The following is a 23,950-nucleotide window of genomic DNA, read 5'->3' as shown; positions in this document are numbered from 1 at the left end:
TGATATATTCACAAGAAATTCTTAAGAAACTTGTTCCATGAAGAGACATTTGTCAATTTAAAAACATATTAAATAAATGTCAAAAATGCTGAAATAATGCATAGGGAAAAGGGTAGTATAGAAGAATATTTTAAATGTCAACTATGTCTAAACACCCTTTCCTACTAAGGAAAAAATCCATGGTTCCCTGAGGATATGGCCAATTCGTTTTGCAGAACTAGTAAAGTACAAGGTGAATGTGCAACACAACACTTGTTTGTATCACAAAGTAAAGTGTCCTCAAAATGATGATATATCAAAAGGACTCAAAAAGTCAGTTTGAAAGAGGAGCCACTTGTTGAATCTGGGATAATCTGAGCATCAACATTAAAAACAGTAACAGACAATAATTCACTAAGTTAAAAAATCCTGAGTCTATTCTGATATAAACAAAAATACATAAGGGGAAGAAGAGACACTTTTACAGCAGAATGCAAACTAATAACTGTTGAAAATGTGGCAGTGTTAGAAAATCGCCCTTTTACAATCATAGTAAAATACTAACAATCATTAACAGATTTAAAACTACTGAATGAAAGTTTGATGGGAAACAGGGTATTTTCACTCTCAAGAGTATCTCCTCACAGGTTACATATAAATAACAAAGAAAAAACCCTACAGTGGAGAAACCTTGCAGATACCTCCAAACTTAAACTTAATGACCCAAGTTAACCAACAATGGGACAAACTGACATCATGGACATTCTGGTATGACACATTGAGAAGGACAGATACAACTTCTGCTCCGCTACTATAAATATATGCATTATCTGAATTTAATCATGAAGAAACAATCAAACTTGTCCAAAATGAAGGTTTACAAAACTAGCCCTATTCTCTACAAAAATAATGACATGGAAAATAAAAGTCTGTGGAACTGTTTCAGTCTAAAGGGACTAAAGAGAGATAACAACTAAAAGCAATACATGATTCTAGACTGGATCAAGGACGAGGAATTACTGAATTTATTGAATACACACAAAAGAATTACTGGGAATCAATTGGCAAAGTTTGAAATGTGGATTATATTTTAGAAAATATATCCATGTTAGATTTCCTGAGTTTGGGTAATTTTACCACAATACTGTCCTTGTTTTTAGAAAATACATACTAACGAGTTTAGGAGTAAGAGAACTCCTTACTCCTGCAACCTACTTATATCTGCAACCTACTCTCAAATGGTTCAACAACAATCTATCAATATATGTATATGAGAATGATTAAAGCTAATATAGCTAAATGTTAATAACTGAATATGTAAAGGATATACAGAATATTATTCTTGAAACTTACTGGAAAGTTGATATTTTCTTCAAAATCAAAAGGTAATGGACTATTCTAATAATGTAATGAAGGGATTAGAAATTTTAAAAATTGTGCTCAACATCCCAGGACATATCTTCAAACTTGCTTCTGAAAATAAATTTCTCTTAATTGCTTATTTATTTCTCATAGAAAAAAAACTTGAACTTTCCAGTGTTGGGGGAGTGTTTTCTAGAAGCAGTATAGCAAAATTGTGCAAAATAAGTAATTATGAATACGGACTCTACAGTCTGACTGACTGAATCTGAACTTCAGTCATTCATATGTCCCTAGGCAACTATCCAACCCCACTAATGTTAATGTTACATATGATGATACCATTGCTAAGATTATGCAAATTAAATATGATACTGTACCTATAGTATAGCACTAAATGATAGGTATTATATAGTAGATTGGTGTCTCAATATAAAACATGCCATTCTAATATATTTTAAAAGAAACATGAAAAATAACAGGAAAGAAAATAAACTGATTTCTAAATTTTAAAAAATGCATTTTCCCTACTAATTTGACAAGTATCTTACTAAGTTACTTACTCATCCCCAAAGAGTTGATGGGTATACTCAGGAAAGAAAGTTCTAATGTCATTCTCAAGATCTTCAGGAAAACGAACTGTTTAAAAGAATAAAAAATATAGAGATATTAAAGATGATAGGTATTTCCACTTTGAGAATCTCATTATAACCAGGATATAGCCAACATATTTTTTTTTTACTTAAAAGTGTTACTTTTCCATTATATGATTTACACTGGATTCTCACGCGACAAACAATAAAAATCAGAATGTTACTATGAGTGCTTCAGCATCAAAACCCTACTGAGTCTAAGAATTAGAAAACTAGGTATGACAGAGGCATCTAATTTAGTTGTTCTTTTTCTGTTATGTTCATACACAATGCAAAGAGTAAAAGAAAACAAAACCAAAAGAGGCACATTGAGATGAGAAAAGCTAGTACAAAGCAAACAAAGTGCTATAGGAAACATTCCGAGAACAAGAATAATCTGAGTTTGATGAAGCTCATATCATCACATTGTTCTTTATGACTACAAGATGATGATGATGTTTATGTTGTTCCTAGTTTTTTTTCTTTTGCTTTTCACTATTAAAAGTGACACTGCAAGACTTCCCTGGTGGTCCAGTGGTTAAGAATCTGCCTGCCAATGCAGGGGACATGGGTTCAATCCCTGGTCCATGAAGAGTCCACATGCCAAGGGGCAACTAAGCAGGTGTGCCACAACTACTGAATCCCCGTGCTGCAACTACTGAAACCTGCCGTAGGGTCTGTGCTCTGCAACAAGAGAAGTCACCTCAGAGAGAAGCCCACGCACTGCAGCTAGGGAGTAGCCCTCACTTGCCACAACTAGAGAAGCCCACATGCAGCAATGAAGAGCCAGAGCAACCTAAATAAATAAATTTTTAAAATGTATCATAAAGCACAAAACCTGAAAATGCAATCTAAATTGTATTCAGGAAAAGAAAGCATTAAATGGCATAAAAGAACAATCTCTTCATAGACATTAAGGTGAATTTTTTCAAGGAACAAGTATATCTAATGCTTTAAAAACTATTCAGAGTGGGAATGGTAAAGTGGGAAGGCCATGAGAAATGCATACAAAGACTACTTTCACCTCCCCTAAAAAGAAAGCAAAAAGGAGAAACACAGACCAAGTTCATCTACAAACAACAATGTAAAAATATTTAAAGATAATATAAAACAGTCCTCATAGAAACAAACTATACTGTGGTACTGAAATAAAAGGATGATTCAATACCTAAAAATCAAAAAATTATTTAATATTTATGAATTACATTGTATATAAAACATTATCAAAATTATTCCCACGTAAACTGAAATGGCCCTCAATATACTCTAATATGTATATCTGAATAAAATATTTTGAAAATTTAAAAACACTTTCCAATGTAACAAGCCAGGATTTGAGGTTTATTGGAGAATTACTATAACGATCTTCATTAAGTGAAAGGAATGAACACTATCACTTTTTAACAGTGTTCTGAAAGTGCTAGAAAATGCAAATCGGAAAGAGAACAAAATAAGAGGCATATTTATAAAAAAGGAAGTGAATTTACTAAAATGTTCAGATATGATTGCATGTCAGTAAAAAACTAAGAAAATCAGCTGAAACCACTCTCCAAAAACAGTAGAAGAATCCAGTAAGATTATGTGTTTAAAATACATTAAAAAAATAAATAAAGAAAAACTCTTCAATTAAAAAACAGGCAAAAGATTTGAACAGATAGTTCTACAAAAAAGATACACAGTGACAATAAGCACATGAAAAGATGCTCAATATCAGTCATTAGGCAAATGCAAATAAAAACTGCAATAAGATATCATTTCACACCTACTAGGATTGGCTATATATAAAAATAATTAAGTGCTGACAAGAATGTAGTAAAAGTGGAACTCATACATTGCTGGTGAGAATGTAAAATGGTGTATCCGTTGTGGAAAATAATTTGGCAGTTCCTCAGAAAGCTAAACAAAGATTTATTATATGACCCAGCAATTCTGTTCCTAGCTATATAGTCAAAAGAACTGAAAACAAGGACAACACACAATTATATCTTGATGCTCATAGCAGCATTATTCACAACTGCCAAAAGGTGGAAACAAGCTAAGTGTTCATCAACAGATGAATAAATAAACAAAATGTGGTATACAGTGGAATACTATTCAGCCATTAACAGGAATGAAGTTCTGACACATGTTACAACATGTAACATTTGCTGAGTAAATAAGCTGAAAATATTCTAAGTGAAATAAGCCAGACAGAAAAGAACAAAGATTCAATTTAAACAAAATATCTAAAATGGGTAATTCATACACACAGAAAGTAGATTAGAGGTTACCAGGAGCTGGAGGGAAAGGTGAATGCGGAATTACTGCTTAACAGGTATAGAGTTTCTGTTTGGTGTAATAAAAAAAGATTCACTCTTTTCTACAGTAACCTACCCCCAGAACACTGGATCCCTGTGGGAAAAGTATGCCTGTCAATTCTCATACACGAAGTGAAAATAGCTTATTAATGGAGAAGAATCTTGGGATAAACCTTCGTGGAATTATTGGTACGCAGTCAAGAGTTAAAGTTATCCCATGTGTCTAGCACAATGTCGATCAGTATGTTCTAATAAACATTTCTCCAAAGAAAAGGGGAAGGGAAAGGGGGAGACAGAGAGAAAGGTTGGTTTGAGGGAAGACAATTATTGCTACTGAGAGTAGGAATTTGATTGCCCAAATAACCCAGTCAACCTTAGTTATGTCAAATATGTGTAGAATTTATGTAAATGGGATCTTGATGTGATAAAATATATATATATATTAAAAATTACTTTCCATCATTCTCCTACACACAATAAAGAAAATACAATGGAAGAGAAGATGCCACTTCATAATAGCAATAAAATAGATGAAATACCTAGGAATAAACAATAAGAAATATTTATCATCTATACATAAAATTTAAAACTCTACAGTTAAGACATAAAAAAGGCCTTAATAAATAGAAAGATATGCTTGCTATTAGTAAGGAAGACTCAATAATGTAAGGATATTACTTTTCCCCATATTAAACTTAAATTTTAATAGGATCTCAATTTAAAAAAATTAACAAAACATCTTTGGAACTTAGTAAAATAAAATGTTCATTAGAAGGATAAACATTAGATAAAGTTGAAGAGTAATGAGTGGGATGTAGTTACACCATATACTAATCATATTTATTATAACAGTACACTAATGGCTCAGGGGGAACAAAAGGCCTCAAAGTACACCCAAGAATATATATGATACTTTAGTGTGATTAAAAAAAGAAATTTTAATTGTTTAAGAGACAACAAATTGGCAGGCAGATAACTGCCTAAACCATCTGGAAAAGTATAAAGCTGGATTCCTACTCTATGCCTTATCAAGATAAAGATTCAAAGTTTCAATTAAAAAAGAAAAAAATTTTTTAATTATTAAAATAAACAATCGATAAATCTTTTCATAATCTTAGAGCAGGAAGGCCCTTCTTATAAGACACAATGAAAACTCATAAAAGAAAAAGAAATTTCCCTAGATAAAAAGTTTTAACTTCTACATAACAAAAGTCAAAACAGGGGTCAAAGTACTCACAAAATATGACAAAAGGAGGGCTGGTTCTTTTAAATATAAAGGATATACTTCTCTTAGAATTAAAAATCAATTTTAATTATCAAATCAAAAATTAGTCAAAAACACAGTGAAAAAGAAAAACCTCACTAAACAGTAAGTGTTGGCAAGGATGTGGAGAAACTGCAACTTTTGTGCACTGTTGGTGGGTATATAAAATGGAGCTGTAATAACCACTATGGAAATTATGGGGGTTCCCCAAAGAATTAAAAAATATAATTACTATATGATCCAGCAATCCCACTTCTGGATACATATCTAAAAGAACTTGAAACTGGATTTCAAAGAGAAAAAAATATTTGCACATCCCTATTCACAGCTGCATTATTCAAATAGCCAAGAGGAGGAAGCAATTTAAATATCTATCAGTGGATGAATGGATAAATAAAAATGTTGTGTGTATGTATATGTCTCTCTATATATAATGTAATGTATATAATATAAACATTATATTATAAATAATATAATAATTTTATAGTCATTACATATACTATATATAAATACAAGAATATTATAATATTTACATTATATATAATATATCTACATATATATATAATGTAATATTATCCTGTCTTAAAAGGAAGGAATTTCTGCCAAGTGCTATAATATGGATGAATCTTAAGGGTATTATGCTAAAAGAAATAAGCCAGTCGCAAGACAACAAATACCGTATGCCTGCATTTATATGAGGTATCTAAAGCAGTCAATTTTTTTTTTTTTTAGCAGTCAAATTTTAAAACAGTAGAAAGGTATTAGCAAGGGGCCAGTGAGAGGGGGAAAATAAGGAGTTCTTTCTTTAATGGATATGGTTTCAATTTTACAAGATGAGAAAGTTCTGGAGACTAGTTGCACAACAATCAGAGTACACTAAACACTACAGAACTATACACTTTAGAAAATAGTAAATTTTAAGTTCTGTGTTTCTCACAACTGCAAACAGAAATAAGCTACCTTTCACACATCACAGGGGCAAGGTGTTTTTGCTTTTTTAAAAAATGATAATATGCAACACTGATCAGAGCAGAGGTAAAAGGACTATCTCAAATGTGAGACTGTACCAGTATAAGCACACGTACTTTTTCTGGAAGGCAATTTAACAACAGCTACTAAAGTAGAATATGCCCGTAGCCCTTTGATCCAGCACAGTGGTCCTTAAACAGAGACAATGTCACACACCATCCTTAGGAGGTATGGCGATGTCAGAGACATTTCTGGTTGTCACAACTGGAGGAGAATGTTACTGGCATCTAGTCATCAGACCAAGAGTGCTGCTAAACATCCTACAAAGCACAAAATAACAAAGAATTCTTTTGTTGTTTAGTTGCTAAGTTGTTCCGACTCTTGTGACCTCATGGACTGTAACCCCGTCCATGGGATTTCCCAGGCAAAAATACTGGCTGCTGCTAAGTTGCTTCAGTCATGTCCAACTCTTTGGACTGCAGCCCACAAGGCTCCTGTCCATGGGATTCTCCAGGCAAGAACACTGGAGCCGGCTGCCACTTCCTCCTCTAGGGGGTCTTCCAGGCCCGGGGATAGAACCCGTGTCTCTAATGTCTCCTGCACTGGCAGATGGGTTCTTTACCACTAGTGCCACCTGGGATGGGTTGCCATTTCCTAACAATTATCTAACCCAAAATGTTAATAGTGTTGAAACTGAAAAATTCTGATCCAGTATTTCAACTTATAGCCACACATTCTATGGATCACTCACACAAGTGGGTACATACATACACAAGGGTATTTACTGGAGAATCACTTTTAATAGCAAAAAAGGAGAAGCAAATCTCACAACAGAGAGTAAGTTTAAAAAAGTAGCATAACTTAGGTAAGTTATGATACAGTCATCCTGAATTACATAATTTAAAATAATGAGGTAGATCTATATAGTTACAAACAATGATATTCAAGATATTGTTAGCTAAATAACAAAACAGCCTTACAACAGGATCCTGGTTTTAAAGAAACAATGTATGGACAAGAAAAAAAAACTTTGATCAGTAATATCTTTTTAGTGAGGTGTCAGGACACAAGTATTTTCTTTATCACCTTCTCTGTATTCGTTATGTCTGTACTGTTTTAAATAATTATAGCTAACATTTACTGTGATAGTCTAAATCAAGTTTTTCAAGCACTTGTATTTCACCTCATATTTAATTCACTACAAATAATATTAATTCCATTTTAAAGATGAAAAATCTAAGGAATGGGAAGTGACGAAACCAGACCTCATTAGCACAGTTATTTTTTTTAAACAGCCTTATTGAACTATAAATTTACATTCCACAAACTCAACTGTTTTAAGAGTATAATTTTAAAATTTTTAGTAAATTTAGACTTGTGTACCACTACCACAATCTAATTTTAAAATACTGCCATTACCCAAAAGAAATCTCATTTGCAGTCATTCTCTGTTGCCACCCTCAGACCGAGGTAACCACTAACCTTTCTGTTTCTGTGCATTCGCCTTTTCTGAACACTCACACAAATGGAATTATACAGTAGGTGTGGTTTCTTTCACTTTAGAATGTTTTTGAGGTTCACCTATGTTGTACCATGTATCAGCCCTTCATTCCTTTTTAATGTCAAATAGTATCCCATCACATGGATATACCACACTTTGTTTAACCATTTACCAGCTGGGTGGTATCTAGGTTATTTCCTTTGGCTATTGTGAATAATACTTCTGTGAACATTCACATACAAGTTTTTGTATGGACAAACATTTTAAATTCTCTTGGGTAGATGTCGAGGAGTTGAACTGTTCAGTCATACAGCAAATATATGTTTATTTTTTAAGATCCTGCCAAACTGTTTCCCAAAGTAATTGTATCGTTTTATGTTCCCACCAGGAGTGTCTTTCCACATTCTCACCAACACTTATTTTCTATTTTTATAATCAAAAAGGTAAAGGTAAATGTTTTTAAGAAGTTAAGACCATTTCTACTTATCATTATTTTGCCACACTGAACCTTTGACATGTAAACTCTGCCATCTCTCAAACATCTACCCACTCCATGACATAAATCAAGACTTCATAAAATCTGGATGTGCTCAATTAGTATAGAAAACTAAACATAAATTGCAGTAAACAATAAAATAAGCCATACAAATGCCATGAACAACTGCTCTTACACAAAATTCCATTTCATACTCCTAATAGTACTTAGAAAATGCATACATACCTAATTTTAGTTCAATTGCTGTGTTGGTGTTACATTTGTACTCGGCCAGTTTCTTCTCAACCGCACTCTTGTATTCAACCAAAAATTTCTCCATAGCACCAAATCCTAAGAAAAAGGATTTTTAAAAGACTGGTTAGAAGTGATTTAATTAATCAAACCTAAAAAAAAATGGATTCTTACTAGAAGTGGAATAAAGGTAAGTCTTTAACTATGGTAACAGATCATAGATTTCCAAATACTCCTACATAAATGTACTGAGTATATGACCGTCTCATTATAAAACAGAATAAACATCCCTTTTGAGATAGTGGCTTGTGAACCAGACTGGCTTTTCATAAATGAGTAAACTTGATAATTAACAGACTACTGACATTTCTACATATTTAATATTAATATAAATTACCTGCTAGGATTTATACCTAAGTAGCCTTTTAAAAAGAAATATAAAAAGGATGCTACTGCTCCACTAAGAATCCAGGTTGAGAACGTCCTTCAATAATTACAAGATAGCAATTTATTCATAATACTGGAAAAACTATACCTAAAGTACTTTCATTTCAAAACCAACAACTAATAATACATAGAAAGATAATCTCACAAAGGATACACAAGAAACCAGTAAACACTGCTATTTCTAGTATAAAAGAGAAGGAATGAGGACATGATTAGGAAAGAAAATTTTCTTTTTTAACCATGTGCACAAAGACATAGGCTATTGGAATAATCAAATGGTTTTACTACAAGGTGGCTATCCATCAATGTATATGATAATTAAAAATGGAAGAAACCATTATCAAGAGAAACTTTCAAGCAAAGATGGCAATAAATCTCCTGACAAAATAGTCATAAAAATTAGGGAAAACTCAGGTAAAAAAGTCATGAGCAGAAATGAAAAACAGGGTACAATGACATGCCATAAACTTCAGTAAGTGATTACAACACAGGTACACAGAAAATGGGGAACACTTGAAGCAGTATAGATTAACGGTTTGGAGTCAGAATTGCTGGATTCAAATCCAGGCTTCATCATTTGCTTACTGCATCTATGAACTAGAGCACATTACTTGGCTTCTCTGATCCAACGGATAAAAAGAGTACAATAAAACCTACCTCAAACCTTATCTATAAAAATGAGATAACAGAAGCCACCTCAAAGAATTTATGTATAATCTAAAAACAAATCATACATTAGTTTAACCCTCACAATTCCACAAGTAGATACTTTACCAGCCCCCTTTCATATTCAAAAGCTCAGGCTTAGAAAGAAGTTTGGCTGCTTAAAGGTCACTTGATTACTAAATGGTGGGACTGAGATTTGAAATTAGGGGGAATTCTTATAACAGTTCACCCTGTGCAATACATGGGTCCCCCCTCTAAAGACAGTACCAATGGACCCCAAAATCCTACAATCTCTATCTGGTAGAAGAGGTCTTCATTAAACATCTGTAGAGCTCATGCTATACTCTGTCTATCCAGCACATCCATAAAAGTCTACTGAGATTACTAGGAAGGCACTGGGAAAAGATAAAAAGAAACTGTCCATCACTTCAAAATATATGTAACCGGGGGGGGGGGGTGGGGGGAGGCATATACCACACCAAAACAATCTTAATACACGTACAAAATAATGGCAATTACTAGTTATTAAACGCTGTAAATTTAAGAGATTAAAGAAAGCAGAATAGAATAAACACATAATTATATTAGACATCCCCTAAAAGAGAAGTTTAGTCCCTCTTTCTCAAAGGAAATCTACATAGGTCCTAGGACTACTGAAGTGTGAGACATTAAGGGGACTACTACGAAGTCAAACAAGACTCAAATGAGAGCCTTGGCGCAGGGCAAGGCAGCACTGCGCCAGCTCAGAAGTTGAAGTACAGGGTGGAGGGAAGACCTGGAAGAGGGGGGTCTGAGCATTAAAATCAGCTGGCGGGAACAGGCTCAGACTAGAGGCTGGGGCAGCAGTGGGCAAAGAGAACGAGAAGAGAAACAGGCGTCCAGGCACCTGGCACCTTACAAGACCAAATCACCACGCTTTTTCCTGGGCTCTTGGTCCCTCTTAGGGTCCGAGTTGCCCGCAGAAGGTGCAGAACCCCGAGCAGTTGGGGGCGGGGACACGAATCTCAGCGGAAAAGGAGCTGGGCTGAGAGTTCCGCGCTCCCAGGCTGAAACAGGCCTTCTAGAACCCAGGCAAGAGCTCGAAAGTTCCAGGCGGGTACTGTCACCTCCGTCTCGGTGTTCTTTCCCAAACCTGCCCGCCCCCTCCCCTTGGTAAACTTTTCCCGGGAACTTACCCGCCATTTCCGAGCTGCGAGCACCCGCGGCTGAGGGAGGACGAATCAACCCGCGCGCTCCCAGGCCGGAAGTGAGCCCACTTTCTGACGCATTTCCCCCGCCCACCCCTGGCCTGTAGCTGGCCAATGAGAGGAGAAGGTTCGAGGCGCCGGGTGGTGGAAGCGTCTTGAGAGGCGGGGCTAAGACGGGAGGGCGGGCTCGGACGGTTGCCTAGCCACAGCGAGCGCAGTCTGTCCCTTCGCAGGCTTGCGTTGCTGGAGGAGGCCGCGAAGGGGTGTTTTCTGTTAAGACGCTCGCTGGCTGGAAGAGAGTTTCTTTCGGCTTGATTTGAATGTATAGATACCTTATGGCAGTTTTGTCTTCCCCCTTAGCGATGTTTGGGAGTGGAAGAAAAACTTTTCACTTGGCCTGGACGGTAGATTCAAACACCAAAGCCCCGTCGGTAAAATACAAAGATTGAGTTGTGGTTTCCGGAGAATTTTTCACTTATTTTGTTTAACATCGTTTTTCTTTCATATTTTTTAACAATATGTATACGGGTGTGAGACTTAGGTACTCTGTTTTCACTTTAAGTTTATTACGCAAGAGTTTGCACTGCACTTAGTCACTCAGTCGTGTCCGACTCTTGCGACCACATAGACTGTAGCCTGCCAGGCTTTTCTGTCCATGCGATTCTTCAGGCAAGAATACTGGAGTGGGTTGCCATTTCCTCCTCCAGGGGATCTTCCCAACCCAGGGATGGAACCCAGGTCTCCTGCGTTGCGGCCAGACTCTTTACTGAGTGAGCGACAAGGGAAGCCCACGCAAGAGTTTAGTGTACCGAAATTGCTACCCAATAATACCTCAGGTGACCTGTTTTGCTCCTACATGTCTCAAGTCCTAGTGGCTCAAACCACAGCACAGGATGTTACCCGATTTGGGCCATAGGGCTTGTTAGTGTTTAGTAGCTGCTGAAACTGACCCAGAGTATAAACCACTCTTTGCGTGTCTCCGTCCCCAGTTTTCAGTCCTGTCAGACGTTTGCTACCCAGTTGACTGCAGTCCGCCAGGCTCTTCTCTCCATGGGATTTACCAGGCAAAAATGCCGCAGTGGGTTGCTATTTCCTTCTCCAGGGATCTTCCCGACCCAGGAATCCAACCAAAGTCTTCTGCGTTGGCAGGCGGATTCTTTACCACTGAGCCACCTGGGAAGCCCCTGTTTCAGTCAGTCAGGCAGTTCAGTCGCTCCGTCGTGTCCGACTCTTTGCGACCCCATGAATCGCAGCACGCCAGGCCTCCCTGTCCATCACCAACTCCCGGAGTTTACTCAAACTCATGTCTATCGAGTCGGTGATGCCATCCAGCAATCTCATCCTCTGTCGTCCCCTTCTCATCCTGCCCCCAATCCCTCCCAGCATCAGGGTCTTTTCCAATGAGTCAACTCTTCGGGGTGGCCAAAGTATTGGAGTTTCAGCTTCAGCATCAGCGCTTCCAATGAACATCCAGGACTGATCTCCTTTAGGATGGACTGGTTGGATCTCCTTGCAGTCCAAGGGACTCTCAAGAGTCTTCTCCAACAACTTCTTCAACAGTAATTTGAACATTCTTTGGTATTGCCTTTCTTTGGGATTGGAATGAAAACTGGACTTTTCCAGTCCTGTGGCCACTGCCGAGTTTTCCAAATTTGCTGGTATATTGAGTGCAGCACTTTCACAGCATCATCTTTTAGGAGTTGAAGTAGCTCAACTAGAATTCCATCACCTCCACTAGCTTTGTTTGTAGTGCTGCTTTCTAAGGCCCACCTGACTTCACATTCCAGGATGTCTGGCTCTAGGTGAGTGATCACACCATCATGATTATTCGGGTCGTGAAGATCTTTTTTGTACAGTCCTTCTGTGTATTCTTGCCACCTCTTCTTAATATCTTCTGCTTCTGATAGGTCCATACCATTTCTGTCCTTTATCGAACCCGTCTTTGCATGAAATGTTCCCTTGGTATCTCTAATTTTCTTGAAGAGATCTCTAGTCTTTCCCATTCTGTTTTCTTCTATTTCTTTGCATTGATCGCTGAGGAAGGCTTTCTTATCTCTCCTTGCTATTCTTTGGAACTCTGCATTCAAATGGGAATATCTTTCCTTTTTTTCCCTTGCTTTTGGCTTCTCTTCTTTTCACAGCTATTTGTAAGGCCTCCTCAGGCAACCATTTTGCTTTTTTGTATTTCTTTTCCATGGGGATGGTCTTGATCCCTGTCTCCTGTACAGTGTCACGAACCTCCATCCATAGTTCATCAGGCACTCTGTCTATAAGATCTAGTCCCTTAAATCTATTTCTCACTTCCACTGTATAGTCATAAGGGATTTGATGTAGGTCATACCTGAATGGTCTAGTGGTTTTCCCTACTTTCTTCAATTTAAGTCTGAATTTGGCAATAGGAGTTCATGATCTGAGCCACAGACAGCTCCCGGTCTTGTTTTTGCTGACTGTATAGAGCTTCTCCATCTTTGGCTGCAAAGAATATAATCAATCTGGTTTCGGTGTTGACCATCTGGTGAGGTCCATGTGTGGAGTCTTCTCTTGTGTTGTTGGAAGAGGGTGTTTGCTATGACTAGTGTGTTCTCTTGGGAAAACTCTATTAGCCTTTGCCCTGCTTCATTTCCTACTCTAAGGCCAAATTATCCACAATTTTTCCTACATGTCTATAAATTAGAATGTCTTGTCTCAACAAATGTTGGTTAATAGGTTTTACTATGATGATACTAGAGCTAAAATGGACCATTGGGATGACAGTGTAGAACTAACACACTTCCTTCTTTTAAAGATGAGAAAACTAAACCCAGAAAAGAGAATTAACCAAATTCACACTCAGTATACAGCTTCCCTGGTGGCTCAGAGGTTAAAGCATCTGCCTGCAATGCAGGAGACCCGGGTTCGATCCCTGGGTTGGGAAGATCCCCTGGAGAAGGAAATGGCAACCCACTCCAGTATTCTTGCCTGGAGAATCCCATGGATGGAAGAGCCTGGTGGGCTACAGTCCACGGGGTTGCAAAGAGTCGGACACTACTGAGCAGCTTCACTGACTCACTCATACAGCTTAGACAAGAGCCCAGGTCTCCAGATTCTCAGCTCAGTATTTCACTACATGGATATGGCCCTCGTGAAGATAAAGATCAGAAAAGGTACTGAGAATGCTCAGATCCCTTTCCTTTAAGCCTTAATGAAGCACAAGAAATTATGATCAAAATATTAAGAAGGAAACTGAAATCAATGTCACTAGTAACATTATAGATCAAAAATGGAAAACAATCTTTTTTTATATAATCATTTTTTCAGAATGGCAAGATTCATTCATTCATTCAAGTTTTTCTTTCCAAAACTCTTACCTGTAGATTGGTCAATAGCTGACTGGCAATTATGATTCTTAAAACAAGAAATCAAAAGGGATTTGTCTTAACTGCAGCAAATCTGAAACAGAGTTTATGACTTTATATGACTTCATGGTCAGTTATGGGCTTCCCAGGTGGCACTAGTGGTAAAGAACCCACCTGCCAATGCAGGAAACATAAAAGATGCAAGTTTGATCCCTGGGTCGGGAACATCCTCTGCAGGAGGGCATGGCAACCCACTCTGGTATAGTGCCTGGAGAATCTCATGGACAGAGGAGCCTGGGGGGGTTACAGTCCATGGGGTTGCAAAGAATCGGATATGACTGACCGACTAAGCACGGCACAGCATGCATATGATGAGTAAGAAATAAGCTGAACATGAAAAAAATATGATGACACCTATATATTTTGTGACTAACATTTAGTATTATCTGCTTGCAGAATTGAGGTTACAGTTTTAATTGCCCTTGTTTTAGAACTCTTCATGCATATTTATTTAAAATGTCATGGGGCTTCTCTGGTGGTCCAGTGGTTAAGAATCTGTGCTCCCAGTGCAAGGGGCATGGGTTGGATCCCTGGTCTGGGAACTAGGATCCTGCATATCTGCACAATGTGGCCAAAAATAAATAAAATAAAAATAAAATGGAAAAAAAGTCACAGAATACGTGTTTCACTGGTTTAGCTAAAAGCTAAATGAATGACTTCTTTCAGAAAGGTAATAGTAAAATTACCAGAAAGGAAAAAATATATTTTTAGGGTTTTCCCCTTCTTTTAAAATTTTTATTTTACCTTATTCTAAAGGGGATTTAAGATGTGAATATTACCGCCATAGAATATAATTTCTGCAAAAGGAATCTGCTGTTCTGAGGTATATGGAGGAGGCTGCATTGTGGTATGAAAAGTTCAGTTCTACTCCTTGGTAGACCTTGTTTCCTCTATTAAGTGGAGATAATAATACCTTCCCATTCATTGCATTGGGTTGTTGTGAAAAGCAAATGGAACGATACTTAGGAAAGAGGTTTATAAACTATAAAAATTCTGTATTAATATGAGGTAGTATTAGTATACCATTCATTCTAGAATAGGAAATTTGGAAAAGACATTTTTCTCCATAGCAAAGAGTAATATGACATTACTAGGAATGAACTAGCAACCATATGTTTTGTACATGTTCAAATGCATATGGGCTACTAAATTTTGTCATCCTGTCCTGAAACCTCCAGAAGGGATTTAAAAAAACAAAACAAAACAAAACATGGTATTAAAAAGATGGTTATCAGAAAGTGGATGGAGAAAATTTGAGATCCAAAAGAAAAATGCAGGTACTTGATGTGTCTTTATTTCAAAATATATGCCTCTCTACAAACAAATAACAATAACCAGTTAATTCATTTGTTTAACACATAGTGGAAATAGTGGGGGTGTGGGGTATGAGTGCAGTTCCCAGAACAATTATCCAGAATCCCCTACCCAGATAGATGACTTTCATATGAGATGAAAGAAAATAAAAATTGATAAGTAATGTTAGAGAAATAGCTTAGGGGACTTCCCTCGTGGTCTAGTGGATAAGACTGTAGGCTCCCAATGCAGAGGACCAAGGTTCAATCCTTAATCAGGGAACTAGATCCCATATGCTGCAACTAAGACCCAGAGCAGCCAAATAAATAATTTAAAAAAAAGAAAGAGCGTAAGAGGGACAGTACCAACAGTTCACACATTCCATTTTTCAGTTCTCATATACTACCTATAGATGTGTCAACTAGTACTTTTTGAGAGGCAATTTAGCAATTTTAACAAATATAACATATTTCAATTTGTGCATCTTTGAAATAGCAGTTCCACTTAAAAGTATTTGTCCTACAAAACTATTTGCACAAGAATGCAAAGATAAATGATCAAAGATGTTCAAGGCAGGATTAATTTTACTGGCACTTTGGAAATAGTCTAAACATTCATCAAAAGGAGCAAGCTAAAATGTACTGACTTGGGAAAATACACTATTGTTGTTCATTTGCTCAGTCATGTCCGATTCTTTGCAACCCCATGGACTGCAGCACGCCAGGCTTCCCTGTCCTTCACCATCTCCTGGAGCTTGCTCAAACTCATGTCCATTGAGTTACTGATACCATCCAACCATCTCATCTTCTGTCATCCCCTTCTCCTCCTGCCTTCAATCTTTCCCAGCATCAGGGTCTTTTCTAAGGAGTTGGCTCTTTGCATCAGGTGGCCAAAGTATTGGAGCTTCAGCATCAGTCCTTCCAATGGATATTCAGGATTGATTTTCTTTAGGATCGAATGATTTGATCTCCTTGTTGTCCAAGGAACTCTCAAGAGTCTTCTCCAACACCATGGTTCAAAAGCATCAACTCTTCGGGTTCAGCCTTCTTTATGGCTGAAACATTCATCAAAAGGACCTAGCTAATATGCACTGACTTAAGGAAATGCCTACCATATAATAGGTTAAAAAGTAAGTTATATAACATTATAATGCTATTTTACTTGTATAGTGCATAATGTTAGTTGTTCAGTCATGTCCGACTCTTTGCGACCCCAGAAAGTGTAGTCCAGGCTCCTCTGTTTATGGAATTCTCCAGGCAAGGATACTGGAGTGGGTTGCCATTTCCTTCTCCAGGGGCATTTCCCAACCCAGGGATCAAACCCAGGTCTCCTGCATTGCAGGCAGATTCTTTACCATCTGAGCCACCAGGGAAGCCCAATTTTACTTGTATAAAGAAGTGTATTTTGATATAAACAAAGAAAACATCTGGAAGCATAACCAACTAGTTTAACTGTGGCTACTTGTAAGAGACAGAATTTGGAGATGGGGATTAATCAGGGATTTAAAAAAAAGATTTATTCTTTTAATGAGGACATATTGGTTTCTTTTATAATTAAAAACATCAATCTTTTGGAAGTTTTTAGACATGGTGGCTAACTCTACACTCTTCTTTACATCTGGTAAATTATGATACACAGAATAAAGAGAAGCAACTTAGTTGGCACAAAGAACATTAGTTGAAAATTAATATTTCTGGTTTTGCATTCTGTCATTATTTATAAGCAAAGACTAGTCAGAAAGAGAAAAGAGGACTATAATTGCTTATTCTTGTTTACAAAGTGACCAGTCAGGGATGCCCAGTCTATTTTTTGAAACTGTAGTTTGTAAAAATTGCTTTAATTATGTACATCTACTTAGGGTGAGTAATATAACAATGCTTATGATAGTTCACATTTTATAATTAAGTTATTACTTCAAATGTTAATTCTTTTTTCAGGTTTAGCCAATAGAAAAATGAACATTATTCCTCTGTTTTAAACTTTTTTGCTGTTGTTTGTGTTGTACCTTAAGGTGGAAGAGTTTCGGGATAGGAGGAGGGGGAAGAAACTATCAAAGCCACTTTGTTATTAAACATCCTGTGCTTAGTTGCCCAGTCATCTCTGACTCTTTGCATCCCCATGGACTGTAGCCCGCCAGGCTCCTCTGTCCATGGGGATTCTTCAGGCAAGAATACTGGAGTGGGTTGCCATGCCCTCTCCAGGGGACCTTCCCAACCCAGGGATCAAACCCAGGTCTCCCACATTGCAGGCGGATTCTTTACTGTGTGAGCCACCAAAGGATATTACATAATTAAGAATAAACAGTGGTGAAAATTATGACTAGTAATATTCATTCTAAACTGATATATTGTTTCAATCATTCTGTCTTTTTTTTTATTGTGGTAAGAAATACACAACATAAAATTGACAATCTTAATCATTGGTAAGCATACAGTTCAGTAGCACTAAGTATATTCACATTGTTGTGAAAGTGTCATTCTAGTGGACTGGTTTTCAGCCACCTCTTTTGTAACCTGTTTACCCATAACACTATGCAAAACAAGGCTCTTTAACTTTCTATGATCTGGATACACAAAGTGAAGAGTTTTTATACCAGCTATATAATACTGTTAAGTGTTTAGTTCATAAAACTGTTCCTTAAAAGGATGATAAAATAAGACAGCTTCATAGTAATGTTTCTTCAAATCAGAATTTTGAGGAAATATATCAACATATAGTTGTTAACAAGCTAGAGCTACCAACCACTGTGCAAATTAGTAAAATTAATTACTTCTGAAAATGTTGCTAGAGGGAATCCAGAATTTAATGAGCAAAGAGGAAGAAACTCATGCTAACTGGCACCATATAATACAAAGAGAACCTGCTTCATCAGATAAAAAGGGTGTGTTGGTAGGGTTAGGACACATTTAACCAATAAATGGCTTTCTCTCACATATCTTCATAAAGTTAAATTTTGTTATATATGAGGCAGTTTATGTTACTATAGATATGGTATTATTTTTTAATATAGTTTAAGAGCAATTAAGGTACTTTAAATAATATAGAATCAAGAATTTTAGAACAAAGTGACTTTAGAAATCAGGTAATCTAGTCATTGTCATGGTTTTTTTAATTTGGTATGCATGTGCATAAGAACTTTTGCTCATATCTCCTTTTAATTCCTGTATTAAATATTGCTATTATTAAGTTTTAATTTTTTAGACAAAAGAGAATATGAATGCTCATATTTTCTATCTTAGCTGTTCACCTGTGCCCCCCTGAAGATCCCTGACTTAAAACACCCTTTGCTTGAGGTTCTTCAGCAATTAACTAGCAAAGCTGATACTGTGACCTAAGTCTCTCAGTTTGGTCCTATGTTTTCCCTTTTTTTTTTTTCTTTCCTTTCTTTCTATACAAAGGGGTATTTCCTTCATGAAATACTTTACTTTGCAAAGAAACTTACTGGGTCTAGCATGTGATTGATATCTAGTAAATATTTGTTAAATGACTTTGCAGTAACACCATCAAGAACACAATTAATCCCCAAAACATTTAAGCTTCCACTTTTGTTCAAGCATTCCATGGTTCCTGATATTGGAAACTGCTGTTTTCTTGTCATCCATGAGCATGTGATTAGAATCAAAGAGACTAAAAATTAACTTATCCATGTTTGAGTTTTTCTTTTAATATGTATTTTTATTTATTTATTTGGCTGTGCAGCATGTTGAATTTTTGATCTTCGATTCAACATGCATGATCTTTTGGTGGGTCATGTGAACTCTTTAGCTGTGGTGCTTGGGATCTAATTCCCCGACCAGAGATGGAAAATCCCATGGACGGAGGAGCCTGGTAGGCTGCAGTCCATGGGGTCGCTAGGAGCAACCTAGGAGCAACTTCACTTTCACTTTTCACTTTTGTGCCTTGGAGAAGGAAATGGCAAGTCACTCAAGTATTCTTGCCTGGAGACTCCCAGGGACGGGGGAGCCTGGTGGGCTGCCGTCTATGAGGTCGCAAAGAGTCGGACATGACTGAAACGACTTAGCAGCAGCAGCAGAGATGGAACCCAAAACCCTTACAGTGGGAATGCAGAGTCTTAGCTACTGGACCACCAGGGAAGTCCCTACTTTATCCATGTTAACCCATTACTACCAACATGTGTGTAACACAGGTGTTTTTCTTCTATTAAATTGTTCTCTGGATGTCATCAGGGAGTAGGGAGTGATCAATACATCAGGAGATGATCTTTTTTTTCTTGCTGTCTCTGTCTAAACCTGGCTGGTGAAATGAGACCCAGAATCAGCAAAGGAGTAATCCAGGCTGGCCTGTCCCACGGTGGCCATGATAAAAACCCACTGGGTAGAAAGAACCAAATGTTGGGTAGGAAAGAAGCAAACAGATCTTTTCCCAGTGAGACAGCATTTTCCTCTGCTGCTGCTGCTGCTAAGTCACTTCAGTCATGTCCGACTCTGTGTGATCCCATAGAAGGCAGCCCACCAGGCTCCCCGGTCCCTGGGATTCTCCAGGCAAGAACACTGGAGTGGGTTGCCATTTCCTTCTCCAGTGCATGAAAGTGAAAAGTGAAAGTGAAGTCGCTCAGTCGGGTCCAACTCTTAGTGACCCCATGGACCGCAGCCTACCAGGCTCCTCCATCCATGGGATTTTCCAGGCAAGAGTACTGGAGTGGGGTGCCATTGCCTTCTCCGAGGAGATGATCTTTTGCCAGAGTAAATTAATCCCCAGTACAATGGCTGAAAAGACAAGATTCCATGGGACACAGGTATTCTTATCAGTTCAGTTCAGTTCAGTTCAGTCGCTCAGTCGTGTCCGACTCTTTGCGACCCCATGAATCACAGCATGCCAGGCCTCCCTGTCCATCACCAACTCCTGGAGTTTACTCAAACTCATGTCCATCGAGTCAGTGATGCCATTCAGCCATCTCATCCTCTGTCGTCCCCTTCTCATCCTGCCCCCAACCCCTCCCAGCATCAGGGTCTTTTCCAATGAGTCAACTCTTCGCATGAGGTGGCCAAAGTATTGGAGTTTCAGCTTCAGCATCAGCGCTTCCAATGAACATCCAGGACTGATCTCCTTTAGGATGGACTGGTTGGATCTCCTTGCAGTCCAAGGGACTCTCAAGAGTCTTCTCCAACACCACAGTTCAAAAGCATCAATTTTTCGGCGCTCAGCTTTCTTCACAGTCCAACTCTCACATCCATACATGACCATTGGAAAAACCATAGCCTTGACTAGACTGACCTTTGTTGGCAAAGTAATGTCTATGATATTTAATATTTATTCTTATAGACAAACCCAAATCATCAGCATCCTTGGCTTTCCCCAGAAAATTTTAACTCAGATTCAGTTCTAGCTTTCTTACACAGCTCTAAGCCTAGCTAGCCAGCTTCCTAATTGGGAGCTTACCCTCCTTCTCTGTACCTCTTTCTCTCTCTCAATCAGCTCAGCACCCAAACGTTTAGGCACTAAATGTAAACTGCCATCTCCCCAAACCCAGGCCCTGTTTGGAATCTACTTACAGAGTCCAAGAGAAGTGAGTGTTGAATAAGTGGTATAATGGATATTAACAGTCTCTTCTTTCTTTTCTCCCTGGATTTCCCACAACAAACAGGGATGTGGTCATGCTGTAACCGGCGGCAGCCCCACACTTCACCCCAAGTGAGGCTTTTTATTCTCTCCCCTCACTTCTCTCTACTTGTCTTCACTGAGGCCTGTCATATCTGGGGTCTGCTGTGTTCACTCACCAAACTGAGCCTACTTATCACAGAAGAATTGCCTCACTTTCCGATCTGTCCTCCTAGGGAATAATTGTGAATGATCACCTACTCCACTCTTAAACTTATTTACTTCTTATTAATATCTCCTCCAGAGGTGAAACTGTTTTGCCTTCATCCTCGAGTTCTTCCTTGAAGTGAGAACAATTTTTTTTTTGAGAACAATTTTTTTTAAGTAACATTTACTAAAGATTTTTATTCAAATTAACTGTTGTATTGAATACATTAACATTTAAATGTGCCTATATCCTTTCTTCTTAGGCCCACTTTCATGTTTGTCTCCTTCCCCTTCTCTGTCTGGTCCTTAAGGTCTATTCTTATATAAGTGAAATTATCTATTTACTGTAATACTGTCTTATATTCTCCATTTATGAAATCTTATCTAAAAGTCTGAATATTAACTTTGAAAAATATGTAATTTTCTCAATTAAGATTGAATACTTGGAGAAGTGAAAACTTCCCTTTTAAAAAAGTCATAGGAATAATGTCAAGGGATTCCTAAAATATTTAAAAATATTAACAAATAATTATAACATCTTATATAAGTTTTGTTAGACCAAGATCACAGGAAAAAGCAGGACAAAAATTTTCTTTTTCAAAAGTGTGACTGCACATCTACATGTGTAGAAGCCCTGTTAAGCTAAATTGTCTGTTTCTTTCATTTGGTAAAGATTCTTGCTTTTTTTTCCTTGTCAAGCAGACTTTCAAGTTATTTTATTCTCAGACCTTGAACTAAATGTTGTTCTTTTGAGTAAAATGCACAGAAGGACTGCATCAGGGAGATGACAAATGTCCAATTCATTTAAATAGTATTAGTATGATTTAATTATCTTAGGTTTTGCTTTGCTTTCTGTTAAATAAAATAAATTAGATAACATGTTTAAATGCTAAATGACAATTTTATTGATTATCAGGAGACTTAATTGTATATGAGCCCTTATCTAAGCACAAATGAAAGTTGCACAGTTAGGAATTTCTCAGGTGGTTCAGTGGCTAAGACTCCATGCTCCCAATGCAGAGGGCCTGGGTTTGATCCTGCTCAGGGGACTAGAACCTGCATGCCTCAGCTAAGACCTGGAGCAGCCAAATAAATTAAAATAAATATTAAAAACTCAAAACATGGATAACATATTATCCATTTATTAAAGGTAGATAAATACTTACCTAAATTGTCATTGTAACAGAATAATAGCTGTAATTTGAAAGGTCATTCTTCGGTGAGCCTTACTTTATTTTTATGCTATCTAGTTCACATATATTTCTCATTGGGGTCACAAGGGTTGAAATTTAAAAAAAGATAGCCATAAGCTTTTTATCTCTTACTAGGCTTGGGTTAAGAAGGGGTTAAAAGGCTTTACTACGCATGGTATCAATATGCCACAGGAAATTCTTACCCTGCTCCAGTGTCCTAAAATATTCCAATGTGGGAGAAAGACTTCATATATTAGAGTACTTGTATAAATGTTACCAATGATGCCATAGAAATTGGAATGAGAGATAGAATAAGTTATGGTAGATGATTTAACATCAGGTGGGCCTAAAGGAATCTTCACTAGAGGGCTCAAAGACATGTTTTGTGCAATATCTGCACTATTAACAATTATATATATGGACCCCCTGCAAACTGGAATGATTGCAGATAATGGAAAAAGTCAAGCATAATACTCAATTTTTAATGGAAAAGGGAGGAACTGGAAGATCACACTCTGTTTAGTCTTCTTTGAAGTACCATGGTGTTAATCTTTCAAAAACAACAACCAAAGCAAAAAAAAAACAAAAACCTGTAATTTATAAGTCCACAGAGGGTGGCCAAGTATCCATTGTCTAGTATGAGTTTGTGAAAAGCAATCTTACTTATTTTACTTCTTAAATAAATGGCAAAAAGAAGTGTGTATAATAGTATGGCAAAGTGGTAAAGAATCCGCCTGCAATACAGGAGAGACAGGTTCAATCCCTGGGTTGGGAAGATCCCTTGGAGTAGGAAAGAGCAACCCACTCCACTCTTCTTGCCTGGGAAATCCCATGGACAGAGGGGCCTGGTGAGCTACAGTCCATGGGATTGCAAAGAGTTGGACATGACTGAGAGACCGAACATAGATGCATGCATGTTTAATTAGATATATGATCATTGCTGATCCTACAAAATATTGTGCTTTAGAGAAAATTCAGTTATCTGCTCCTAGCCTTGTTTAATATATTCAGATTACTCATAGAATTGTATATGCTATATATGCATAGTTTCAAGTTCTGATTAATTCATTTAACATTATATCATAAACTGCATACTACTCATGTGACCAAGTTACTAAGAAATCTGAACTTGGTGGGGATATAAACACAAAATATTGTATTTTTCCTCTAGCCACTGCTCCCACTGTACTATGTTGAATAAACACCCTTTCTCCACAGGAAGATTCCATAGTTTTCTGCTCTTTTAAGATACTCAAAGTCCAGCCTGGCCTAGTT

At 37.3% G+C, this 23,950-nt stretch overlaps 1 protein-coding gene and 1 non-coding gene across 2 annotated transcripts in view; one reads left to right on the top strand and one right to left on the bottom strand.

Annotated features, from left to right (window-relative positions):
• The window catches only part of HAT1 (histone acetyltransferase 1), a 39,559-nt gene extending 28,451 nt beyond the window's left edge, over window positions 1-11,108 (bottom strand). The window contains exons 1-3 of the mRNA XM_043487932.1: window positions 11,017-11,108; window positions 8,723-8,827; window positions 1,902-1,977 (exon numbers count right to left, since the gene is read on the bottom strand). Of these exons, the coding sequence (XP_043343867.1) occupies window positions 1,902-1,977; window positions 8,723-8,827; window positions 11,017-11,023 (188 nt within the window). The 5' untranslated portion in view covers window positions 11,024-11,108. The remainder of the gene's footprint in view (window positions 1-1,901; window positions 1,978-8,722; window positions 8,828-11,016) is intronic.
• A 2,762-nt stretch (window positions 11,109-13,870) lies between these two features.
• TRNAC-GCA lies at window positions 13,871-13,942 on the top strand. Its single transcript has one exon. It is a non-coding gene; the product is annotated as a tRNA-Cys (tRNA).
• Window positions 13,943-23,950: the final 10,008 nt, after the last annotated feature.

This window comes from Cervus canadensis, chromosome 15 (assembly GCF_019320065.1).
Source record: "Cervus canadensis isolate Bull #8, Minnesota chromosome 15, ASM1932006v1, whole genome shotgun sequence".
NCBI classification, from domain to species: Eukaryota; Metazoa; Chordata; class Mammalia; order Artiodactyla; family Cervidae; genus Cervus; species Cervus canadensis.
This window is presented reverse-complemented; position numbering and strand designations above follow the sequence as displayed.